Source organism: Rhinopithecus bieti, unplaced genomic scaffold, assembly GCF_001698545.2.
Source record: "Rhinopithecus bieti isolate Rb0 unplaced genomic scaffold, ASM169854v2 scaffold_17222, whole genome shotgun sequence".
Taxonomy (NCBI): Eukaryota; Metazoa; Chordata; class Mammalia; order Primates; family Cercopithecidae; genus Rhinopithecus; species Rhinopithecus bieti.
In genome coordinates, this window is record NW_016808807.1 from 190849 (window position 1) to 216584 (window position 25736).

Below are 25736 nucleotides of genomic sequence, written 5' to 3' on the forward strand. Positions count from 1 at the left end.
GAATACTATGCAGCCATAAAAAAGGATGAGTTCATGTCCTTTGCAGGGACATGGATGCAGCTGGAAACCATCATTCTCAGCAAACTATTACAAGAAGAGAAAACCAAACACCGCATGTTCTCACTCATAGGTGGGAACTGAACAATGAGATCACTTGGACTCGGGAAGGGGAACATCAAACACCGGGGCCTATCATGGGGAGGGGGGAGGGGGGAGGGATTGCACTGGCAGTTATACCTGATGTAAATGATGAGTTGATGGGTGCAGCACACCAACATGGCACAAGTATACATATGTAACAAACCTGCACGTTATGCACATGTACCCTAGAACTTAAAGTCTAATAATAAAAGGAAAATATTTCTAAAATTTTATCACAGATGAGTGGATGGACTTGCTCTCTATGTAATACGAAATTAATCTATTTTATTAAAATTTAAAAGGACAAAAAAAAAAAAAGAATTTCTCAAATCAATAGCCTAATTTTACACCTCAAATAACAAGAAAAAGAAGCACAAACTAATCCCAAAGCTAATACATGGAAGAAAATAATAAAGATGAAATTAGAGACACATTAAATATAGTAATAGAAAAACAACAGAGGCCAAGTGCAGTGGCTCAGGCCTGTAATCCCAGCACTTAGGGAAGCTGAGGTGGGTGGATTGCTTGAGCCTAGGAGTTGGAGACCAGCTTGGGCAACTTGATGAAACCCTGTTTCTACCAAAAATACCAAATACCAGTCTCATAACTCAGTCTCTAAATAAATAAACAAATAGATAGATAAAAAATTTAAAATGGAATAAAAATAAGAAAAATAATAGAGAAAATCAAGACAATCAAAAACAGATTCTATGAAAAGACTAACAAAATTGATAAACATTTAGCTATACTGAGAAAAAAAGAGAAAACAGAAATTACTAAAATTAGAAATGAGAGTGGAGGCATTATTACTGATGCTACAGAAATTTAAAAGGATTATAAGAAAACACTGTGGACAATTATTGTATACCAACAGGTTAGATAATATAGACAAAATGGAGACATTCTTAAGAAAAACACAAGCTATTAACACCAAAATGACTCAAGAAGAAATATAAACTTTGGCCGGGTGCAGTGGCTCATGCCTGTTATCCCAGCACTTTGGGAGGCAGAGGTGGGTGGATCACTTGAAGTAAAGAGTTCGAGACCAGCCTGGCCAACATGGTGAAACCCTGTCTCTACCAAAAAATATAAAAATTAGCTATGCGTGGCGGTGCATGCCTGTAGTCCTAGGTACTCAGGAGGCTGAAGCAGTAGAATCGCTTGAACCCAAGAGGTGGAGGTTGCAGTGAGTCAAGATCATGCAGCTGCACTCTAGCCTGGGTGACAGAGCAAGACTCTGTCTCAAAACAAAACAAAACAAAAAGAAATATAAACTCTGAACAGATCTATGACAAGTAAAGAATTGTTTTTTCACCAACCTGATGCTAAAAGAAAAGAAAAAAGAATTGAATCAATAATCAGACACCCCGCAACAAAGAAAAGTCCAGGACCAGAAAGCTTCACTGGTGAACTCTACAAGACATTTAAAGAAGAATCTTTCTCAAATGCTTCCAAAAAACAGAAGAGGAGAGAGCACTTCCTAACTCATTCTATAAGAACGGAATCACTCTGATACCAAAGCCAGACAAAAACATCACAAGAAAAGAAAAGTGCAGATCAATACATATTCAATGTAATATGCCACAATAGAGCAAAGAAAACATGCATGATTATCTCAGTCAATGCAGAAAAACCGTCATCAAAATTGATCACGCACGTAAAAAATCTAGCACCCTTTCATGATAAAAACACTAGAAATAGAAAGGAACTTCCTTAACATGATAAAATGGCATTTGTGAAAACACACAGCTAACATCATACTCGATAGTGAAAAACTGAAGGCTTTAATCCTAAAACCAAAAAGAAAAGGATGCGCCAGTTCACCACTTCTGCTCAACATTGTTATGCAAGTTCTACCCAGAGCAAGTAGGGCAAAAAAGAGAAATCAAAGGCATCTAAACTGGAAAGGAAGTAAAATAATCTGCTTTTTACAAATGATGTAATCTTATACATAGAAATTTCTAAAGAATACACAGGCCGGGCGCGGTGGCTCAAGCCTGTAATCCCAGCACTTTGGGAGGCCGAGGCGGGTGGATCACGAGGTCAGGAGATCGAGACCCTCCTGGCTAACACGGTGAAACCCCGTCTCTACTAAAATACAAAAAACTAGCCGGGCGCGGTGGCGGGCGCTTGTAGTCCCAGCTACTCGGAGGCTGAGGCGGGAGAATGGCGGGAACCCGGGAGGCGGAGCTTGCAGTGAGCCGAGATCGCGCCACTGCACTCCAGCCTGGGCGACACAGCGAGACTCCGTCTCAAAAAAAAAAAAAAAAAGAATACACAAAAATATTCTTATAGCTAATAAATGGATTCAGCAACGTTTCAGGATACAGGATCAATAAACAAAATCAATTGTATTTTATGCTCTAGCAATGGATAACCCCAAAATGAAGCTTAAAAAAAATTTCCATTTATGATGTCATCAAAAAGAATAAAATACTTAGGGAACATTTTAACCAAGGATGTGCAAGACTTTTTACAGTGAAAACCACAAAACTCTGCTGAAAGCAATTCAAGAACACCCCCCAAAAATGGAAAGACACCCAGTGTTCATGGATTTGAAGACTTAATATTATTAATATGGCACTACTCTCCCAAGTGATCTACAGATTGAATGCAATCCTACTCCCATGAAATCCCATGGGAATGAAATCCCAAGGGCCTTTATTCTTTATTTTGTTTTTGCACAAATGGAAAATTAATTATAAGATTCATATGAAATTGCAAGGTCCAGCAAATAGCCAAAACAATTTTGAAAAAGAACAAAGAAGACTCTCACATTCCAATTTCAAAACTTATTGTAAAACTATGATAATCGAAACAATGTGGTACTTACATAAAGACAGACATATAAGCTAATAGGATAGAATTGAGCGTCAAAAATATACCCACACATCTAAGGTAATCCGACTTTTTTTTTTTTTTGAGACAGGGTCTCACTCTGTCGCCCAGGCTGGAGTGCAGTGGTGCAATCTTAGCTCACTGCAACCTCTGCCTCCCAGGTTCAAGCGATTCTCCCGCCTTAACCTCCTGAGTAGCTATGAGTACAGGCACGTGCCACCACACCTGGCTAATTTTAGTATTTTTAGTAGAGACAGGGTTTCACCATGTTGGCCAGGCTGGTGTCGAACTCCTGGCCTTAAGTGATCCACCACCTCGGCTTCCCCAAGTGCTGGGATTACAGATGTGAGCCATTATGCCTGGCGGGTAAGTTGAATTTTGACAAGGATGCCAAGACCATTCAGTGAGGGAAAGAATAGTCTCTTCAACACATGGTGTTTGGATAACTACATATCCACATGGGAAATGTAAAATTGGACATCTCATACCATACAAAAATTGAATCAAAATGGACCAAAGACCTAAATGTAAAAGCGAAAGGTATAAAACTCTTAGAGAAAAACAGAGGTAAATTTCATTACTTGGATTTGGCAATAGAGTCTTAGGTATGACATCAAATGCACAAGCAACAACAAAACAGGTAAAGTAGATTTCATCAAAATTAAGTGCTCACGGGTCGGGCACGGTGGCTCATGCCTGTAACCCCAGCACTTTGGGAGGCCGAGGCCGGTGGATCACTTGAGGTCAGGAGTTTGAAACTAGCCTGGCCAACATGGTGAAACTCCATCTTTACTAAAAATACAAAAATTAGGTGGGCATGGTGGCAGGTGCCTGTAATCCCAGCTACTCAGGAATGGATGTACGGATGAACAAAGTGAGACAAGTACTGTATAATCACGTAATGAAATGTTACTTAGCCACACAAAGAAATGAAGTACTGATACGTGCTATGACATGGATGAAACATGACGCTAAGTGAAAAACGCCAGTCACAAAAGGTCACATATTATTTAATTCCATTTATATGAAAAATCCAGAATAGGAAGACCCATAGAGACAGGAAGCAGATGAGTATTTCCAGGGTCTGGGGAGGGGAAATGGGGAGTGACTATTTAATGGGAATAGGGTTTCCTTTAGGGGTGATGAAAATGCCTTGGAGTTGGACAGAGGTGGTGCTCGAAACATATAGCGAATGAATATACTAAATGCCAATGAATTCTTCACTTTAACATGGTTAATTCTACATGATGTGAATTTCACCTGTTTTAAAAAGTGAATCTTCAAGGATGAGGTGAGACTCAGAGATACGGACTTCACAAACACCTGATAACAAATATTGCTATTTATAAAGGGGAAAAACAAGAAACTCTTGTCAAAGATTGGGTAAAGGGTATGACGTCTACACCATTAATTAACTTTTTATAGGCTGTCGGTTTCATGCAAAAAATCATGTTGTCAAAGTGTCCTGGAGACAAAATTGAATGGACAATGTAATGACTTTAGTTAATTTGGTTAAGATTGTAATATTGAAATGTTCTGTGCCTCTGTGAGTGGCAGAGCCAATGCTAGGGCAGTGTCTAATCGTGTTGGGCACACAGTAGGCGCTCATTAAATGGCAGTCTTCTCCGCACTACTACCTTGCATGGAGCCAGCCACAGGCAGAGACATACTACAGAGAAGGAAGAGGGGGCCCTGGCTTCTGTGGCTCTGGGGAATGCGCTGCTCAGTGTCTCTCTTGCAGGCTCTAGACTGCAGTACTGGTGTGGCCCAGGCAGCATGCTGTAATCCAAGGGGGCCCAGGGTGACAAGTTACCTCACAGGAGAGTCACGCAAAAACTCAGGAAGCGACAGGCAGCTGCAGAGAGAAGAGGATACCAGACCAAGTCTGAGGACTCCTGGCCGGGAACAGCTTACCTTGACTCCATCTTTGTGCACTGCCCCTACATGCAGACTCCTTTCAACATGGGCCTGCTTCTGCAACTTCTTTCTCTGTGTCTTCTCCAGCCACAGGTCATCCACACTGATGGGTGAGCGGTGAGGGATGCCCCTAGGCTGTGAAGGAGCTTCCCCGTGCACAGCCTCTGCAGAGATGCAGAGGAGGGCCCATGTCACCATCTCAGTGGTGAAGCAGGGCTTCTGGGCAGGCTCCATGTGGAAAGCCTTCTGAATGTGAGGGCAACTGGGCTTCTCACTTGCTGGTTCTTCCCAGGGCATGTGGTTCTGGAGAGCAGAGAGAATGGGCTGGGGGTCAGAGGTCAAAGGACATATCAACTGGGCACATACTGTCCTTCCTCTGCCCAGTTCCTTTTGGGTATAACACTATGTTTTGGTTAATTTTCAAAGTACAGAGTCCAGTGATATACTTTGTTCACAGTCATTTTGGAAAACGTGAAGATTAGGAACAAATCTTGTTTCTGTTAAAATGTCTACTTTGAAGAGTATTTTTTTTTTAAATTCAGTCTTCTATTTTGATCAAAGAATTAGGCCTTGAAAGTCATTACTGAACTTGGCATGCTCATTAGAAATACTTTTTAAAGGCCAGCAACTGGGGTAAAAGCTCCTGCTTAAACAACATCCCTTACGAACAGAACCGCAGCAGAAGCACACTTCCAGAGCCCAGTATCCCTTCGAGCTTAACTCCGATGCTCACTGAAATGTAGGCAAGGCTCCATTTCACCCATGATGCCACCACCATCACCGGTTGCCGTTACGCACCAGGCAACGTAAGGATTTCAAAATAAAATATGTCTCCACTAGCAGAATAGTTAGGCCTACGTTGGCATCACCAGCATCTCTGTTGTTTGGAATTTGCCACTGGGAGAAGAAATCCTTTTCTTCCCATGTGTTGTCCAAGTCTAACAACCCCCTATGCCCACCCCATGAACATCTACTTCATAGCAGCAACCTCTGTGGAATGGCATCCCCAAACACTCTGTGTGTACTGTGTGCTAAAAACTAAGGTGAAATTTCTTTTAAATATTTCAAGAGTCTGCCTTAAAAATGTATCTATACTGAAGGACTAAGGAGGCTGGGTCTGATAAGGCAAAAGTTTGCTAATACGTTGCTCCTAGAAAAAAGGGTTGGCAAGAGCAGCCCTCACTGGAGACTATCACAGGGACTGACCTTTCAACCCAACACTCCACTCCAGTTGTACAGGAGACTGTTTTTGCTATAATTTATTACTGACATGTCAGTTGGAGAAAAGTGGGTATGCTTAATATTGGATCTCGGGTTTTTGCTTCTTAAATATCTCTTGCTGAACAGAATATGATGTTTATTTTGTAGGTAAGTATGTGGAAAATGAAGTTCTTATTTTAAATTAAGCTCCTGGATAGAGTTTATTTTATGGTAGAAATTGTAGGGGTCCTTATTCTGGAAGTGATTAGATGTACTTGAGAGATTATTTTGCATAAGAATTTTCTACAAGATTAGGATTTAATTATAGATTCTCTGCTTAATCTGAGGTATTCTAAAATTAAAAATGTATACATATGCATATGTATACAATGAAAGAGAGAGAGATGGAGGAAGAGAAATTGGATGGCTGGATAATTATTATATAATGGTTTTGGGGTACAGCCTGGGAATTAAGACTTTTTCTAGCTCTCCAGGTAATTCTCAGGTGCGGCCAAGGTTGCAAACCACTGATCTAATGTGTTTATTTGAGCTCCAAAATATTGCTCTACATTTGAAAACTATTTTCAGCTAGTTCTTTTTCCCCAAGTACCTTGTGGATCAGAAACAGCTGGTATCTCCTCCCTCAGAAACTCAGAGAACTTAAGCGACTTGCCTCAGAGCAAGTCCTTGCCCAGAGGCACCCAGCTGGATCCTCTGGGCTATGCAGCAACAGATAGACCATACTCCTGGGAATGGGTGAGAAGTGGATTTCCAAGCCCTGAGGGAATGGTTGGCAATTTGTGTCTAAAATGCCCTCCAGGGAATTCTGAGGCAAGGCTAGTCTGGAACTTACGGTACTAGAGAGACAGATAGATTAGAGGGAGGCAAGGAGCTCAGGCTGTCCTGGTGGTCCTCATGTGTCCTAGGGGAGAGGGCCAGAAAGCAGACTTTGGGGTGGGATAATCTGAGTTTGACTAAAGGAACTTTTGTCCTTCATTGTATTCCCAAAAGAGCAGCATTAAGAAATGATGAGACAATGGTAGATGAGAAAGTTCAAGAAAATCTGGAAAGGGTAAAGTAGATGTAGAAGGGGTAGATGGTGCTGCAGAGCACAGGAAGCTATCTAAAGAAATGCAGATGACTTGGAGTTCGCATGGAAGGAAGCAGGCAGAGGTTCTGGTTTAAAGTTTGTAAGTGTGACCCTCAGTTAAGGTCCCATTGCAGTCAGCCACATGACTGTGTATACTCCCCTTTTCATTTCTCCTACTCTCAAACTGCCAGCCAAGATCAAATTCGAGAGACTTATGGTCCTGAATAATTGAACAAGAATCTCCAGCTTGTGGGGACCACAGACTTACTGGTGAAAGCAGTGGAGAGGTTTGGGATGAAAACAGGATAACAAGAAAACCTGTGTGGTGAGCAGGGAGTGACTCAGCACCCTGCTTTAGTCTTTCCCAGTATAATCCTGTATCTCCTCAATAAGTGACTGGAGGATACCGCTCTGGAGAAACTGACCCACCTCAGAGAAGAGACCTCTAAACGTTGACTTATAAAATAAGCAATTTCTCTTTTAAAATCGCTTGACAGGAAAGCACACTAGCCGATTAGCTCCACACGTGCCCACATAATATCTAAACAGATATTTGGTGTCTTACTCTAAAATAAATATGAAATTCACCCAAAGATTGCTAGGCATTTAGGAAAAACCTTCAACACACTAAAATGACCAAAATAAACAAATGGGGGGAAAAAAAACTAAGAAAGAGAAAATGTAAAGAAGAAAACTTCAAAATAACTAAAATTAATAACCTGAAGAAGAAAAAGGACACTGAAATCATCAAATAAGAACAGTATGCTATTAAAAAAAAACAAAACAGGAAACTTCCAATTCTGGACAAGATGGCATAGACACACTTCTCCCTGTTCATTTCACTAAGCACAGCTAAAAACCTAAGACATTATATATAAAACAAAGATATGAAAACAAAGACATCTGAATGGTGGAGAGAAGAAAGTAGACCAGCTAGGGATCATAAAATACAACAAGGAATGACACACCAGGGAGTTCCCTAGGTTTTCTTTTGCCACATATATACCACTCATACATGCTTCCTATATGGATGCTGAACAATCTTGCTGGAGCTATCACTAGGTCCAGACAGAAAAGTTCCAACAGAAGCCTGCATTCTCTAGCTAAAGGACCAGCCTAGCAAGACAGAAAACTTTTAGACAAATGCTCTACTCAAGCCAAACATTAGGTAAAAACCATGCAACATGCCCCTGTCTCCCTCACACCCCAGCAAAGCCTGAGTGAAGAACTCCCAACTTCACCTGTAATGGGTCACATATGTCCCCGAGCCAAGTGGTGTGACAGAAGGCTGATGGGAAAGCCTGAACTTTCTTCCCCTGCCAGTGTCAGTGAGGCCCTCCGCCATGGTGTCTGTGAAGACAATGTGTGTGAAGCCAGTCTTCCATCCTCTACCTGGTGTCAGTGAGGCGTTCCTCCCCTGCCCTGCTGGAGTAATGTAGGAGAAGGCCAGATAAAGAGCCAGCACCTTCACCACCAGCTAGCATTCACAAGGCCTCCTGATTCCACTGATAGAGCAGGCATATCACCATCTTGGACAAGCATTGCCATTCTAAAGTCCACCTTGATCAAAAACTGCCTAAAATCTAAAGGGCATCAGCCTAATGGCTAAGATCAGCATGACCATAAACCACAAATAACGTCTCTGACCAGAAACATTCCAAACCCCTCCCCAACCAGAGACATTCCAACCCCAAGATACCCTCTCCTCCAGCCAGAGAGATGTCAGCCCCAAGATAACCTCCCCTCCAACCAGAGATATTCCAACCCCACCATAAACTTCCCCCCCAACAGAAATATTCCAAGCCTGTGATAAGCTCTCTCACCAATACATACTCTTAATCTGTAAGAGAGAGTGCTCCTGACCAAAATCAGCCAGAAGCCCCTCTCAGGTTTATTTCCCAAAATAAACTTGTCTTTGACTGTTGAGCCACTTTTTGTGTTGTGTTTCTTTCTTCTTTCTTTAACTCTTACGCCATGCTATCGGTGCAAGCTTGGTGTAAAATCTTAACTCTCATCCCTGCCCATTAGTAAATGAAACACCCACCCTTGCATAGGGTGTCAATAGAGGCCAATAAAGGAATGTAGAGTTTCACCCAAACCTGGCAGTAATGAGGTAGTGCCCACCTTCCCACACCAGAGTGGAGTCAGAGGTGGTTTTCCAAAACAAGATTTAAATAAGATACAAAGACTCAAAATGCACTCCCCAAAATACCCAGAATAAAATAGAAACTCATTAATCATAATAAGAATAGGGAAAATCTCAACCTGAATAAAAAAGAGAGTCGACAGACACCAGCACTGAGAAGACACAAGGTGCAGGAATTATCAAACAAAGATTTTAAAGCAGCCATCATAAAAATGCTTCAATAAGCAATACAAATACTCTTGAAACAAATGAAAAATATAACAGCTCAGAAAATGGGAAATCTTAGCAAAGAAATATAATATATAAAGAATATCTAAGTGGAAATTACAGAATTGAAAAATATAATAACTGAAATAAAAAGTTCAGTGGAGGGGCCTACAGGAGAATGGAGAGGATAAGAGGATCAGTGAAAACCTGTAGATGGAAGAAACAGAATTATACAATCTGAACAACAGAGAGAAAACAGACCGAAGAAAGAAAGAAAACCAAACAAATAGAGCATCATAGACCTGTGAGACTGCCAAGAAAGATCAAACACTAGATAACTGGAGTCCAAAAGAGAGAGGAGAAAGTGGGTTGGGGTAAAAAAGTATTTAAAGAAATTATGCTCAGAATTTCCTAAATTTGATCAAAGATATAAACCCATAGATTTAAGAAGCTGTGCAAAGTTCACATAGTATAAATCCAAAGAAATCCACATGGAGAAGAAGCATAAGCAAACTTCTGAAATCTAAGGACAAATAAAAATTATTGAGAGCAGTGAGAGGGAAAAAAGACACCTTCCTTAGAAAAACATTTTAAAAGGCATCAGACACCTGAAGGCCAGAAGGAAGTGACATAAAACTTTTCAAGTGTCACTTTTCAAGAAAATAACTATTAACTTAGAATCTTTTATCCAGTGAAAATATTCTTCAGTAATGAAGGGAAAATTGAGACCTTCTCAAAGAAAGGAAGAATGAGAGAATTTATTGCCTACAGAGCTACCCTTAAAGAATGGCTAAAGGAAGTTCTTGCATTAATTTTTAAATAAACTGTGATATTTAGGTTAAAATTTTCCTTTTTTTGCTTTGGATGTCCAAATGCTCCAGCATTGTTTGTCGAAAAGACTATCCATTGAATTGATTTTGCACCTAAAAATTGTGGGTATATTTGTGTAGGTCTATTTCTGTGTTCTCTATTCTTTTCCATTACTCTATGTAATTTTCCCTCCCCCAATACTACATGGTCTTGATTACTTCAGGTAATAAGTATGAATTAATATCAAATATTGATTCCCCTCACTTGATTTTTCTTTCTCAAAGTTGTTTTAACTATTTTAGGGCATGTATCTCTCCATACAAATTTCAGATTATAAACAGATTTTAAAGGCCAGAAAATGTTCATTCTCTCTCTCTCTCTCTCTCTCTCTCACACACACACACACACACACACTTAGAACTCCTAAGCAGAAACAGTATGTTGGAATCTTGCCACCAAAGTTGGAAAGGCTGTGGCTGGTGGACAGGAAAGCTATCCAGCATTCATTCCATAAAGTGGATATTACACCCAGCAGAGACCTAGGAAATCACCTGGTCCAATCCGTGACAGACAAGGACACTGGGCCCCAGTATGGTCTTAATCCAAGGCTCACAGTCAGGTCAGAGTGAGTATTAAGACACCCACAGGAGTTCTGAATTTCCAGTCTCCTCTCATTCCTCTTGCCCAGCCACAGCTATTTCTGTCCTGCTCTCTCTTAGTCTTGGTGTCCTTCCTAAGCCCCTTCAGCCAGGGGCATGATCCTGTATGCATGCCTTCAGCAGACGTTGGAGCCTGCTTCCTCTGGAATCAAAGGTTCTCTGCCCCCAAACCTGAAATCCCAGAGGAAAGAAATCTCTAAATGCAAACAGCACCAGAGGACTGCCTCATGCTGGTCTGCATCACACACACACACACAGAAATACCCCACGGTCGGAGTGGATCACAAGGTCAGGAGTTCGAGACCAGCCTGGCCAACATAGGGAAACCCCATCTCTACTAAAATTACAAAAAATTAGCTGGGTGTGGTGGCGGGCGCCTGTAATCCCAGCTACTTGGGAGGCTGAGGCAAGAGGATCACTTGAACCCGGGAGGCAGAAGTTGCAGTGAGCCAAGATCACACCACTGCCCACAACAGTGTGAGACTCAGTATCAAAAAAAAAAAAAAAAAAAAAAAAAGGAAATATGCTATGTTCTCACAGGTGGGAGGTGACACTGTGGAGGGTTAAATTCTATAGCATCAATCCTATCAAGACTGTGGCTAAAGTGTCAGGCACCAATGGGGATGGCAACACCGAGGGGTTTCCTCCATGTTACTAACATATGAGGCTGGACCTTACAGGGCTCTACGGCTTCCTCATCACTCGAGACTTGGTTCAAATGTCAGACCCAAAATCTCCAAGCCAAGGGTGCCCCTCCATCAAACCTCTCAACTCTCTTTCCCATTTCCTTTTATCTGAAATGATCTTACTTGCTCACTAATTTATTGACTGCTGCATGCTGTCCTGTTGTGAGGACGGACATCCTGCTGTATTATTCAGTACAGTGTCTGCTGCATTCAGAACATTGCCCACCCACAAGTGGCACTCAGTGAGCTCATTTTATCGACTTGATGACCACATGAGAGGAACTGGTAGACTGGTCAGCAATGCTTACTGTACAGCTACAGTGATTAGGGTACTGCGTCAGTAGAAGGATGGACAAACAGACAAATGGAACCCAAATGCCAGTTATAGGCATCTCAGAGACCTACATGTCATAAGCAAGACCGTGAAAGTTTTTAAGAAGGTAGTTTAAAGGATTCTCTTCATGACCTTGGGGTAGAGAAAAGATGGATACACTTGACAACATTAAAATTGAGAATTTCTGTTCATCAAAAGATATCATTATGGCCAGGCGCGATGGCTCACACCTGTAATCCCAACCCTTTGGGAGGCTGAAGTGGGTGGATCACTGGAGCTCACAAGTTTGAGACTACCCTGGCCAATATGGCAAAACCCGTCTCTACTAAAAATACAAAAATTAGCTGGGTGTGGTGGCTTGTGCCTATAGTCCCAGCTACTTGGGAGGCTGAGGTGGGAGAATTGCTTGAACCTGGGAAGTGGAAGTTGCAGTGAGCCAAGATCACGCCACTGCACTCCAGCCTGGGCAAGACTCCATCTCAAAAAAAAAAAAAAAAAAAGATACCATTAAAGAGGGAAAAGACAAGCCACATGAAATCGAAAATATTTGTGGCACATTAACCAACAATGCAATTCTATCCAGAATCAGTAAGAGAAAGACAACCTCAAAACAAATGGATGACAGACTAGGAGAGACATGTCCCACAAGAGAGTGAGAAAAAAATTATCTGAAGAATATGAGCCCTTTAAATGATCAGGCCCAAACCCAAAAGGCATTTAAGACGTAATATCTCACTCCCCCTTCAGCTACCTAGCTACCTCTTAGAGCCATTTGCAATGTGGACTCTAGACTAACTCACTCCAAGTAGCCATAAAATGCCACATACCTTATAGTTCAACAAGGTATAGCCAGTCACCACTGGTTTACTTCCATAAACCAGTGAGAATTCCTAATAAACAACCTTTGTACTCACTCCCTCTCCTGATTCCTCCTTCTTTTCTTTAAAAAATTTGAGCTTCTCTTTTGTTCTCTGGAGCACTCTCCAAGGCAACCTGGAAGTGTGTCCCGGGCTGCAGTCCTCAACTTCAGTGCTGGATAAACTCTTTTTTTTTTTTTTTTTTTGAGACAGAGTTTCACTCTTGTTGCCCAGGTTGGAGTGCAATGGCACAATCTCGGTTCACCGCAACCTCCACCTCCCTGGTCCAAGCGATTCTCCTGCCTCAGCCTCCCAAGTAGCTGGGATTACAGGCCATGCCAGGCTGACTTTTGTATTTTTAGTAGAGACAGGGTTTCTCCATGTTGGTCAACCTGGTCTCAAACTCCTGACCTCAGGTGATCCCCCTGCCTCAGCCTCCCAAAGTGCTGGGATTACAGGCTTGAGCCACTGTGCCTGGCCTGAATAAACTCTTTTAAACTAGATTCCAATCTTTTTGATTATTTTAGTTTGACAAGGGTATCCAGAGTGTCAAAGAGCACATAAAAAGTTCCTTAGGCCAGGTGCAGTGGCTCATGCCTGTAATCCCAGCACTTTGGGAGGCCGAGGCGGGTGGATCACTCGACCTCAGGAGTTCGAGACCAGCCCAACCAACATGATAAAACCCCATCTCTACTAAAAATACAAAAATTAGCTGAGCATGGTGGCAGGCGCCTATAGTCCCAGCTACTCGGGAGGCTGAGGCAGGAGAATTGCTTGAACCCGGGAGGCAGAGGTTACAGTGAGCTGAGATCACACCACTGCACTCCAGCCTGGGTGACAGAGGAGGACTCGGTCTCAAAAAACAAAAACAAAAACTAAAGTTCCCTAGCCTCTTCAGACATCAGGAAAACGAAAACTAAAAATCACAGTGAGATTCTGCTACACACCTAGCAGAATGGCTAAAATTAAAAAGGCTAACAGTATCAACCAAATGTGAATGCGAACACAGAGCAAAGCATACTCCTAATGAGAGAGTGTAATTTGATGCAATCACTTTGGAAAAATAATTTGAGTATTTAGTAAGACTAAAGATATGCATCCCCCAAGGACACCCCTAAAATGCACCCCACAGAAATACACATGCATGTGCAGCAGGCCCCTGACCCAAATGTTCACAGCAGCTCCCAACAGGGCACAACCCCCAAGTGCATCAGCAGCTGACTAAGACAGTGTATTCCGATGATTCAGAGCAACTCAGCATGATGATGAGAGAGCTGTAGGTTCGTAGCACAGGAAGATTGTTTCCTGTTTTTTGTTTTTTGAGACCGAGTCTCGCTCTGTTGCCCAAGCTGGAGTACAATGGCGCGATCTCGGCTCACTGCAAGCTCCGCCTCCTGGGTGCACGCCATTCTCCTGCCTCAGCTGGGACTACAGGCACCTGCCACCATGCCCGGCTAATTTTTTGTATTTTCAGTAGAGATGGGATTTCACCGTGTTAGCCAGGATGGTCTCGATCTCCTGACCTCGTGATCCGCCGGCCTTGGCCTCCCAAAGAGCCGGGATGACAGGTGTGAGCCACCGCACCCAGTCCACAGGATGATTCTTAATTAGAGCAGGGGTAAGGCAGACACCAAATAGACTGGGTAAGGTTTAAAGGAATGTGTAAGGTTTTGATTATATAAACCTCGAAATAGGCAAGCCCCCACACCCATGGTAATAAAGTAGTAACATGATAATGAAATGCAAGTGAACATCATGAGATGGGGCATAGTGGGTAGGGCAGGGAGGAGGAAGAAAGGTGGCAGGAAGGGGGCAGGGTGGGGGGTGTGGTGCTTCATGACCTGGTGGCAGTCATCCGGTGTGTGTTGACAATATATAGCTACACGTTTATGCATTATGCTGTTCTGTAAGACTTCTCTATTTCTCGACTTTGAAAAGCTTCAAAGAAACTGCAGGATGTAAAATCACATAAAATTGAGATCTCTATACACGATAATATCACAGCCGTGTTAAATATATAAAACTTGTTTGTGGAAGAAATCTAGAAGTAAACAACAAAATATTAAGAATGGTTGTTTTAAAAGATTGGGATAAGAGAACTGCTGCTCCTTAATACCGTTGTGCAGGGAAGAAGTGGGAATAACTGAATTCCTTGCAAATTACTCTGACCATCAGATCCTGCTCTCCCAGGAATGCCCGCAAGATGGCACAGTCATTTCTACAAGGGGAGTTTCATATTCCACCACCATCCAGGGTTCTACCAGACAGAGGGAGCCTTTCCAGCCTTTGCTTCCCTTCCCGTTCCCTATGTACCTGCTGTTCTGTCTGTGGTCTGATGTGCAGTGTACTAGGCCTTCCTCTTCTCCAGTAAGGAGTGAAATGGAAAGAGGAATAGGAGCTCACATTTATGGGACACCTGCTTCACGCCTGGCCCTTTGCTGAATCCTTTCTACTCATCATCTCAATTACTGTTTGTTAAAACCCATGCAGGCTCCAACTGGGGCAACAAGGTGAGACTCCATCACTACAAAAAATTAAAAAATTATCTGGGTGTGGTGGCGCACGCCTGGGGGCTCAGCAACTTGGGAGGCTGAGGCAGGAAGATTGCTTGAGCCTGGGAGATCGACTGCAGTGAGCTGTGATCTCATCACCATATTCCAGCCTGGGAGACACAGCAAGACCCTGAATCAAACAAAATAAACAAAAAACAAATAGAAAGGCACACACACACACACAAAAAAAACCCCAACAAACCAAGCAGGCTGTCCAGGTGTGTGCCTGAGGCCCAATGCACCTGCTCCAACCCATGCACAATGCCAAGTGAGCACAGGGATCACTTCCAGGAATATCTGCCTTCCAGTATGTGCTTTTGCACCATGTATGTGTGTGCATGTGTGTGTATACAGTGTGTATACATAGACACATACAGACATATATGTATCACTTTTTTTTTTTTTTTTTGAGACAGAGTCTTGCTTTGTTGCCCAGGCTGGAGTGCAGTGGCATGGCTCACTGCAACCTTTGCCTCCCGGATTCAAGTGATTCTCCTGCCTTAGCCTCCCAAGTAGCTGGGATTACAGGCACCCACCACCAGGCACAGCTAATTTTTGTATTTTTAGTAGAGACGGAGTTTCACGACGTTGGCCAGGCTGGTCTCGAACTCCTGACCTCAGGTGATCCGCTCACTTCAGCCTCCCAAAGTGCTGAGATTACAGGTGTGAGCCACCGCACCTGGCTTATATCACTATTAAATCAGGCTTGTTAATTCAAATACTGTAAAATCTTTTTTTGACCACTTGATTTAACTCTGAGTTGCCTAACACTAAAAGGTCTTTTGACTTTTAAATCAAGTTCTGTATGTATTTTCAGGTAATCAAAAATATAAAAGGGCAACAAGCAACGAAGTTGGAGGGGTGTGAGGAAATGGGCACTCAGATACTGCTGTTGAGTGTCGATTGCCAGTCATTTCAGAAGTAATCTGGAAGCTATTAAAATACCCCTACCCTTTGTGCAATCCCACTTTTATATCCAACAGAAATAAAAGCATCAATATCTAAGGACACATGCTCAAGGGTGCTGCCGCAGCATTATTTAGAAAGATCCCAAACTAGAGATTACCTCAGCGCCAATCAGTAGAAGAACCATTAAAGGAAACAGCATGGCCCTACTCTGAACTATTATGCAACTTCTAAACACAGCCATGAATATGAGGCGCTGGAGGGCTGTACCTGCCGTATGAAGCAAGCAAGAAAGGCGCAGAGTAATGTGTATGTCTGACCATGCAGTGTAACTCCCTCTCCCCAAACTGCCCCACAAACCCTGTGTGAGAACACAATGAAAGATGAGACACCTTAGTAAACGGCAGTGTTTCCTTGCACGGAGTGGGATTAGACGGTTTTGGGGAGAGGCCTTTTCCTTTCTACATCTGTACTGTTTGGCTTTGTTTTCAAACTTTAGTAGTAACAGTAACGAAAAAAAGGACCCCCCAAAAAACAAAACAAAAAAATCCTTTCATGTTTAACTGTGTAGAGATGCAGAAACAGGCTGAGGAGGTGAAGCCCTTTCCTGCTGGTAGTGATCCTATTTGAATGTATGCTGTCCACTCAGCCTTGTCAGATGCTCTGCTGGGAAACCCCTTCTCGCCCAGCTCTGCCCCTCTTAGCTTGGCCTGGAGGCGCTCTGCCAGCACCTCCTATGTCGCCTTCCCAGCCGTGCAGCCCGTGAGCCCGGGGGGTGGCTGACATCTGCCTGCAGGCAGAGGGGAGAGCCCGAGAGGCCACCGCACCACCGCGTGGGGTGGCTGTGGCCTGTGCTCCCCGGCTCTGGCCGTGCGGGAGACGTGACATCTCTTGGTCTAAAGAAGCGAAGGGAGCCTTACTTTTTACTTTTTGCAGTCTCCAGGGCACTCTCTTTCTGTAACTTCCAGAAAAGCTCCCTCATTCCAAAGGCAGCTGGGATGAGAAATCCCACCCTTGTCTGCTCCTTCCTGTGTCTGACCCTGCTAACCTATACTGGACAGAAGCGGTCACTTTCGGGGAGAGACCATCTTACTGCACTAAACATTTCAGAAGCACCAACAATTCCTGTCTCTTTATACGAAATAAGTTCAGCTGGATCAAATTCTAAATATGATAAAATAAAAGCCATTAAAGTACTAGAAGACAACATGAGGAATTTTTTTAAATGCCACAGTGGAGAAGGACTAAGTTTAACACAAAAGCCTACACAGACCATTCAGTAGAAAATGGTCAGTGCCGGATGAGACGGGTGGATCACGAGGTCAGGAGTTCAAGACCAGCCTGGCCAAGATGGTGAAACCCCGTCTCTACTAAAAATACAAAAATTAGCCGGGCGTGGTGGCAGGTGCCTGTAATCCAAGCTACTCCTGAGGCTGAGACAGAGAATTGCTGGAACACGGGAGGCCCAGGTTACAGTGAGCCGAGATGGAGCGACTGTACTCCAGCGTTGGCGACGGGGCGAGACTCCATCTCAAAAAAAAAAAAAAAAAGAAAAGAAAAGAAAATGGGCAGTGCCTAGGGAGCAGGCAGTTCATACAAAAGAAAATTCAAATGGCTTGAAATTAAAGAAAAACACAAAATGAAATGATGAAATGCCAATTCCGGCTTGTTAGCTTGGTAATGTTCAAGAAGCTGGTCACACGCCGTGTTCACTAGGGGAGGGGGCGGTTGGGGGGACTGGGAGTGTAATGGGGGCAATTTTGGCCTGGTCTTCCTACTTGAATCTCCCCTCACTTAGGAAGATTCCCGCCTGCTCCCCTCCTCTTGCCTGAGGAGGTCAGGAAAGGCCTGGTGCGATTCAGATACTCACCTCACTCCTAGGAAGGTCCCTGAGCCAGGGCGCTGTGCCTAAGCCGCGTGGACTCGGGCCTCCTTCCCTGCTCTCTTCCTTCTGCTCATCCTGGTTTAGCGTCTGCAGAGAAAGCAGGAGACTGGTCCGGCCCTTGGGAATCTTGGGTCTTTCAGGGTCCCCTGAACTGCTGTCCACGTAACTGTAGCTTCCAAGAGAAACCATGGAGACGGCGCTACCCCTCCCGGGGTAGTGGAGACCCGTCCGCTGAGCATTAGGCCTGGGACTCAGGGGCTTGGGGCTCGTGGGTCTGCAGGGCGTCCCGGGGTTTTCATATGCCAGGCAGCTGGCAGAGCTGGAAGGGAGGGTGTGCGCGATGCCAGCCTGCTGGGCCCGAGAGCTGCCGGGGGACACCAGCCAGGACTTTTCAGGAAAGATACCTGAAGGTAAGTACCTACCGCCTTCCTGGGCGGCTGTGCACTTGATGGTCGGTTCACTTTTCCTCCTGCGTTCTGGAGAAACTAAACTGGAGGGCAAAGGTGTGGGGCAAGTGGGGTGCCCAGTGATCGCTAAAAACATAGCCCTCTTTGTCCTCCGCCCGTTCCTCACAGTGGCTGTCGGTCTCTGCTGGGGAACGAATTCCGGGTCCTAGCAGCGGTGTCACTAGGGCGGGCTTTTTGGGGCTTTCGGTGTCTTTGCTTTTCAGAAAGGCCCGCCAGGAACCCTGGCGCAGCCTGCTCTTCTCCTTCTCGCCCTTGGGAGAACCTAGGGAACGTTCATGGGTGTTCTCTTTCTCTAAAACGATTGACTCAAAAAAGTTTGAAAAGGTCTTATGAGCCAAGGCCAACCTTGCCCTGAGCTTTTTCTCCGTTGTTTTGAGTCTCTTTGCGTTGCAGTTCTCGGAGGAAGGCCCTCGGCTACCAAGGTTCCCTGCAGTCCCCACGTGCCCGGCTCCTGCCGGCCCTGCGGTCCTGTCGCCTGCAGCCTGCGGGGCAAATTCGGGCCAGGTGCTAGCGTCCCCGTGGTGCAGAGGCGGCGCCTCCCAGCGGACGGCCCTGGGCGGATTCTCCGGGGGGAGCCCCTCGGGGCCTGAAGAACCCCCGCTGCGGCCCTCGGTGGTCGGGGCCGGGTCCCCCTCTGAGCTCTCAGCGGCCAAGGGCCTGCCCCTCCTGAAGGAGGTCACCGTGGAAAACGTCGGGCGCTTCCCAGGTGCCTGCCCAGCCTTGCGGAGCCCGCGTGGCGGCTGGGGCGGCTCCGAGGTGGGGATGCGGGGGCGCTGGCCCGGGGCTGCTGCAGCGCCGCCCTCCGCGGCCGCCCCGGCACCAGGCTCCCCGGGCCCGGAGCTCTGGCTCTCCCCACGCAGTGTCCCTCCCGGGGGCGCCTCTGTGCCTGGCTTCTCTTCCGAAGCAGCTCGGGGAACCAGCACGCTCCCAAGCTCTGCGGCCTGGGCCATCTGAAGCGCCCCATCGCCAGCTCGCTGTATGGGGGCTGCCGGCAGCTCACACTCATTACCGGCTGGTGTTTTCCCCGGAGCGGGAGACTCACAGGCGGTCTCGCCAGTGCTCAGGGGAGATTCCCGTCTTTCCTTAGGAAAGCGAGGGGGCAGTGTTTCTGGAACAGGCCCCGCATTGCTCCTGGCGGCCTGAAGACCTTTCTGCTCCACAGCCACAATGAGGAGGGCGCCCCTGCCCCTGGAGGCCTCACCGCCTGCTTTGGGCTCCAGCTGCCGGCCCACGGCACCCCCAGGCCCCTGTTCACCCTCCTCAGCCCCAGGGCCGCAGTGAGACACCGTGGCTGCCTTGAATTCTGAAAGACCTTGCAAAGCCTGTTCCCTGTAGTTGGGGTCTAGAACCATGGCCTCTTCAGCTGCCTTTGAAGTGTCTATTGCGCTTGATTTCTGGGTGGTCTCAGGGGCATCTGAACTGTCACTCACTTCCAAGCAGCCCGCCAAGTCTCCACTCCACACCTGGGTCCCCTGACTGCTAGGCTGCCGTGTGAACTTGGCCGTGGTCGGTGACTTGCTTTCCACCCCGAGCACATACTTTGATGTGAAATTACTGGTTTGGTTTCCTGCCTTGACAGAAATGCCCCAGAGGTGCTTCTGTGTCTCTCTCTCATCAGCAGCTCTTGGTGCGAGTTGGGTGCCTTGGGGTTCCTGGGTTCTGCTTTCTGGGCTTTGCTCCGACTTGTACTCAGCGGGCTCAGGCACTTCCTCCGCACTGAGCTTCACCAACTCTGACGTGAGGCATGAAGCCACCAGACATGACCTGGATTCCTGTCTTAACTGGTTTTCCCCCAGGAGATCTGCAGAAGGAGTGTCCTGAGAGGCCCTTTGCAAGCGCAACCCATTGGGCTCGCAGGGACCCTGCAGATGCGGAGCCCCACTTTGAAAAGCAGGAAGCGGACCAGCCAGCGGGGTGGGTGTGGGGGAAAGGGTGTTTTGTGTTCTTGGATCTCGTTCATTTTCTTCCTCTTCCTTCACACGGGTCCCAGACTTCACAACATTCGGTCCCATGGGATCCTCGGGGCACTCTGAGGAAAACCCTGCTATGGAATGGGCCCTGACCGGTGCCCTCATGTGCCCACAGTCGTGTCTGGGGGATGCCCTATTCTTGTCACCAATAGTTTCTGGGGCACTATGATGACGCTTGGTGTGTAGAAGGCAAGATGTTCTCAAAGGAGGCCGGCAGGGAACATCCAAGTGGGGTTGGGACCAGAGCAGTTCTGTGTCCCCTGCAAGGCTTAGAGTACTTTCCCTCTTTGTCCCGGTCCCCAGAGGGGCTATGCTGTCCACTGGGCCTCTGCTAGGTGGCACAAGTGCCCTGGCCCTGTTGTGGATATGTGGCCAACTCCGACCCAGTTCACAGCACCACAGAAGGAAGGGCCAGACCACTGGGATGCCCAGATAGCTCTCAGACCTGGATTTCTGAAGAGAAACAGCGGAGAGCCCTCTGAGGTCTTGAACAGCCACCCCCCATTCTGGCTCCGGACCGCTGCTGTCTGTGGCCCTCTGGAAGCAGCACCCTGTGTGTCGGGGAGCCCCTGCCAGCAGTCTCTCTCGCTCCAGGCTCGTCGCGCAGTCCCAGAGGTGTCCTGCCTCCTGTTCTCCAGCAACGGTGGCAAAGGCTCGCCACCCATTTTTGCAAGAGTCGTCCTTTAAGCCAGGGGACAAATCAAGTTCTTCCTTTGCATGAAGCCTAGGAACACTGGTCAAATGCTGCTCTTGAGGGAGTCCAGTTCCTGAGACATCAGGGTATTCCCAAGGCACTTCTATGTCTACAGGGGTACCTCTCAGAGGGTGGAAGACTCCCCTCGGGGGTTCCCCAGACAAGGACTCTGAGTCGGAGGCACTTTCAAAGGGGTCAGTTTTTGTGTCTGATCCAGTTTCACTCTGCTGGGACAGTGTTTCAGAATCATCGCAGTCTGTCTGCTGGCTCCATCCCTGTTCCACTTGTTCCGCAGGGGATGTGGGGAGCTGGTTATCTTCAATCTCACCTTCACCTGGCAAGTGTGCACCTGGCTCTGGAGTCTGGGAGGACAAGAAGAGAGGAGTCAGAGACAAGGCCTTGAGGACATCTGTGCACATGTTTACACCGTGCCTGCCTTCGCCAGGAGGAGGAAGGCTCAGAAACGGCTCATCAGTTCCCCAGGTGCCCCTAGGAAGGGAGGTAAGTAGGAAGGGTTGCCTTTTATCAACATGGAAAACAAGTGATGAGGCCAAACCCAATCAGCAGGGAGAAAAGGCAGCACATTCTTAAAACAACCCCATTAAAAATCAGAACAAGACCAACACGCATGTGCGTTTATGTAGGTATAAATATGTTGCATAAGTCATGGCGAAAAGCATACCCTGCCTAACATTTTCAGCAAGAAGAAACCAATTAATAGGTTTGCATGGTTTGTTCTTCTGTAACCAACTGGTGTAAAGTCAATGCCCTTGCATTGAAGAAGTGTTTTCTGAGTTTGGTTTGTTAGAGCAAAAAAACCCAAAAAGAACAGCAACAACAAAAATGAGAATGATTGCAGTGGCAAACACATTTTGGGAGGTTATAAAGCTTTGAAGACAAGAAGAAAAATAGAGAACTGCAAGTATTTCCTTCTCTCGTTACACATTTCTTAAACTACTTATTGAGATATACATTTTCAAGCATCCATTTAAAACGCACCGATCTATGAGATTTGAAAACTGTGTACATTCCTGTAACTACCATGGTGATAAAAATCTAGACTGTTGCCATTTCCCCAAAAAGGCCCTGCCCTCCACAGTCAATCCCTGCTTCCCTCCAACTCCTCACAATGACCTGCTTTCTGCCACACAGTCTTGCTTTGTCTTTTCTGGAGTTTCAGATAAACAAATGATACAGTAGCCACCCTAATCCACAGGGGATATGTCCCAAGAGCCCCAGCGGATGCCTGAACCACTCCCCCCGAGTACCGAACCCTGTCTGTATTGTTTCTTCCTCTACATGCATACCTATGACAAAGTATAAGCTACGAATTAGGCACAGTAAAAAAATTAACAAAATAGAGCAATTCTAACAATAGACTGTAACAAAAGTTATGTGAAGTGGTCTCTCTCTCTCAAAATATCTTATTGCACTGTACTCACCTATTTTCGGACTACAGTTGACCTCAGGTAACTGAAACCTTGGATGAGGGGGGACTACTGCATGTTCTTTTGGGTGTGGCTTCCTTCCCTTAGGCATCATGGCTATAGCATGTCTCAGTGCATACGATGACTTGAACTCTGACCAACTGCTGTGCACACCAGTCGATGCACAAACTCCCCAAAGTTCCCCCAGGCCCAGAGCTGGCCAAGCACTCAGCCCCATTTCTTACGAAGGCTCCTTGACACAAGCTTTGTACAGAAGCCATTCGCCCCACCGGCCCCTCCCAGGCATGGTTTCCCAGGACTTGTCATAAGGGCGTTCTCAAAGTAAAATTGCTTTTAATTCTTAACTGAGAGAAGGAAAACAAACAAACACCCAAAGCCAGTGCTGTGTGAGGCTCTTAAGGGGCAGGGTAGGACATGAGGAATAACATGATCCTGCAGTTTCAATTAAGTTGCAAAGCAGAAGGCGTTTGGAATAGAAAAGGAAAAGGAAACATTAAAAATCAAACCATTTGGGAAGGAGGGCTGTGTGGTTGTTACAGGACGTCCCAGAGGAGAGAAGTGAAGGAACAGGGGTCTGTTGCAGGAACTGTCTCCGGCCGCTGCCTCCGTGGGGCCAGGCGCCCCGACTGTATGGCAGGGCCAGACGCTTTCAGCATGCCTACCTCCCACGGCAAGGAGAGGACCAGAGCACGCCCGGACAAGCACAGAGAACTGTGCAACTGCAAATGGGTGCTGTCATTAACCATTGAACTGAGAAGGTTGCTGAGGCTGGGCAGGGTGCTCAGCTCAGTGACGCCTGGCCTGCAGGGCACCTGTGGCCCCTCATCTCACCAAACTGGCTAAGACAGGAAGAACTCATCGGAGGGACACTGGAGCCATCCTCAGCATTGACATAGCTTGGTGTCACCTTCCAGACTCACGCAGGCATCACTGCTTACACGCGCAGACACAGAGAATCCCAAGTCCCTAGTTCCAAATGACTAACGATCAGGACCCTGGTGACGAGAATGCCAGTTGGCTCGCTTCTGCCCTCCCTGCCCAGCATCACTGCCCAGGACACTACCTGTGAGGCAGGGCCTGGCGTCTTGCGCTAGGGGGAGGGTCCAGCCTTTGTCTGAGTTCCAGGTATTTTGGCAAGAGGCCTCCTTCAGTCTCAATGAAAACAAAAACCTTTGGGGGAAAATAATCTAAGATAACTCTTCCAGGTAACAGAGCTGGTGCGGTCTGTGCAGCTGCACTGGAAGAGCAGGTTTGATTGATTGAAGTGTACAGATACTGAAATTCAACAAGTACATTAAAAACCACATTTGATTTGACTGAATATTACATTCTAATCTTATAAAGACTTTCTTCCTGAGTTGATTCAGGAGTGATCCCCACATAATTTCTCAGCATAAAGTGATGTAAGTCCAGGGTTATGTCCTGGGAACGGCCTGGGGCTGGAATCTGGAGCAAACAAGTATTCTTTCTGCGGAGGCTCAGGGTTTTTACAGGGGTGGGAGTGGGTTAAATTTGAAAGTCTGAAGCAGGCAGGCTCCATTTGGCCACAGGCCTGGCACTTCCTGTCTTATTCTATAACTAGATGAGGCTTTAGGGCAAGATGTTGAGCCTGTCTCCTGTAAGAAACAGCTGCAGTGAGTGTTCCACAGCGGGGTGAACTGCTGACTACCAGCCCATCAGGAGGGGAGGATGGTGTTGACGGGCAGGTCCCACATCCCACCTCCTCCTCCTCCTGACCTCACCGCTTCCCTGCCTGCTACCCCGACATTGGCCGAAACCTCCAGTGGAGCTAGCCTCTCCTGGGCTATCCTCTGCCCTCTGCAAACTCCTCAGTAACATGGCTTACATTTAATCTGCACAATTCCTTATGGCTCATTCACTTTTTAGAGAATATTAGTATGTGAGGACACAGTGTCCCTTCTAAAAACCACTAGGTTTAATCGGTGGTATGTCCATTATCTTGACAATTCTAATTTTTTAAATAACCTCATTATAATTTCCTCTTTGACCTGTGGCTTAGAAGTATGTTAGTTATCTTTTTGTTTCTGATTTCTATGTAATGACACTGTCATCGAACAGTCGTCTGTGTGATACTGATTTTTTGAAGTTAGTTGAGACTGGCTTTATGATGTAGTACACGGTCCTATGTTGGAGATGAGCCATGGCTGTTGGAAAGGATGGTGAATTCTCTAATGGGTCGGTGCAGTGTTAAGGGATCATTAGATTAGCCTTGTTGACTGTTTAAATCCTCAGTAGTCTTACTAGTTTTTCCTCTGTGATTAGGAGCAGTGTGTGGAAACCTCCCACTATCCTAGTGGATTTGTCAAGTTCCTCTTTTAATTCTGTTACAGTTCAGCCTTATATGAGCAGGTGCATAAACAAGTTCAGAATCGTTCCTGTGAGTCACTTCTTTATTACCAATGGTAATAAAGGCTTTTACTTTCTTATCCCTAAGAAAGACTTTTCCTTTAAAGGCCATCCTCTGATATTAATACACTCACACTGGCATTCTTTTGGTTAGTCTTTGCCAACCATGTATTTTTTCCATTCTTTTATTTTCAGTCTCTCAATGTTCCTTAGGTGTGCTTTTCGTAACATATAGCTGGACTTTCCAAATTCAATCTTTCTTATTATTATACCTTTTTTTATTATTACACCTTAAGTTCTGAGGATACATGTGCAGAATGTGCAGTTTTGTTCCATAGGTATACACATGCCATGGTAGTTTGCTGCACCCATCAACCCGTCATCTATGTTAGGTATTTCTCCTAATGCTATCCCTCCTGTAGTCCCCCGCCCACCCCCTCAAAGGCCCTGCTTTCAGTCACTTTTTTTTTTTTTGAGACAGAGTCTCTCTTTGTTACCCAGGCTGGAGTGCAGTGGCATGATCTAGGCTCACTGCAAGCTCCGCCTCCCATGTTTACTTACA

At 45.8% G+C, this 25736-nt stretch overlaps 1 protein-coding gene across 2 annotated transcripts in view; it reads right to left on the minus strand.

Moving 5' to 3' along the window:
- The window catches only part of ARHGEF4 (Rho guanine nucleotide exchange factor 4), a 135957-nt gene extending 114220 nt beyond the window's left edge, over positions 1-21737 (minus strand). Inside the window, exons 1-2 of one of the 2 annotated variants that reach the window (XM_017887220.1) lie at positions 18214-21737; positions 4894-5199 (exon numbers count right to left, since the gene is read on the minus strand). In XM_017887220.1, the coding sequence (XP_017742709.1) occupies positions 4894-5199; positions 18214-18771 (864 nt within the window). In that variant the 5' untranslated portion in view covers positions 18772-21737. The remainder of the gene's footprint in view (positions 1-4893; positions 5200-18213) is intronic. The other variant, XR_001888218.1, reaches the window with a different exon arrangement.
- Positions 21738-25736: the final 3999 nt, after the last annotated feature.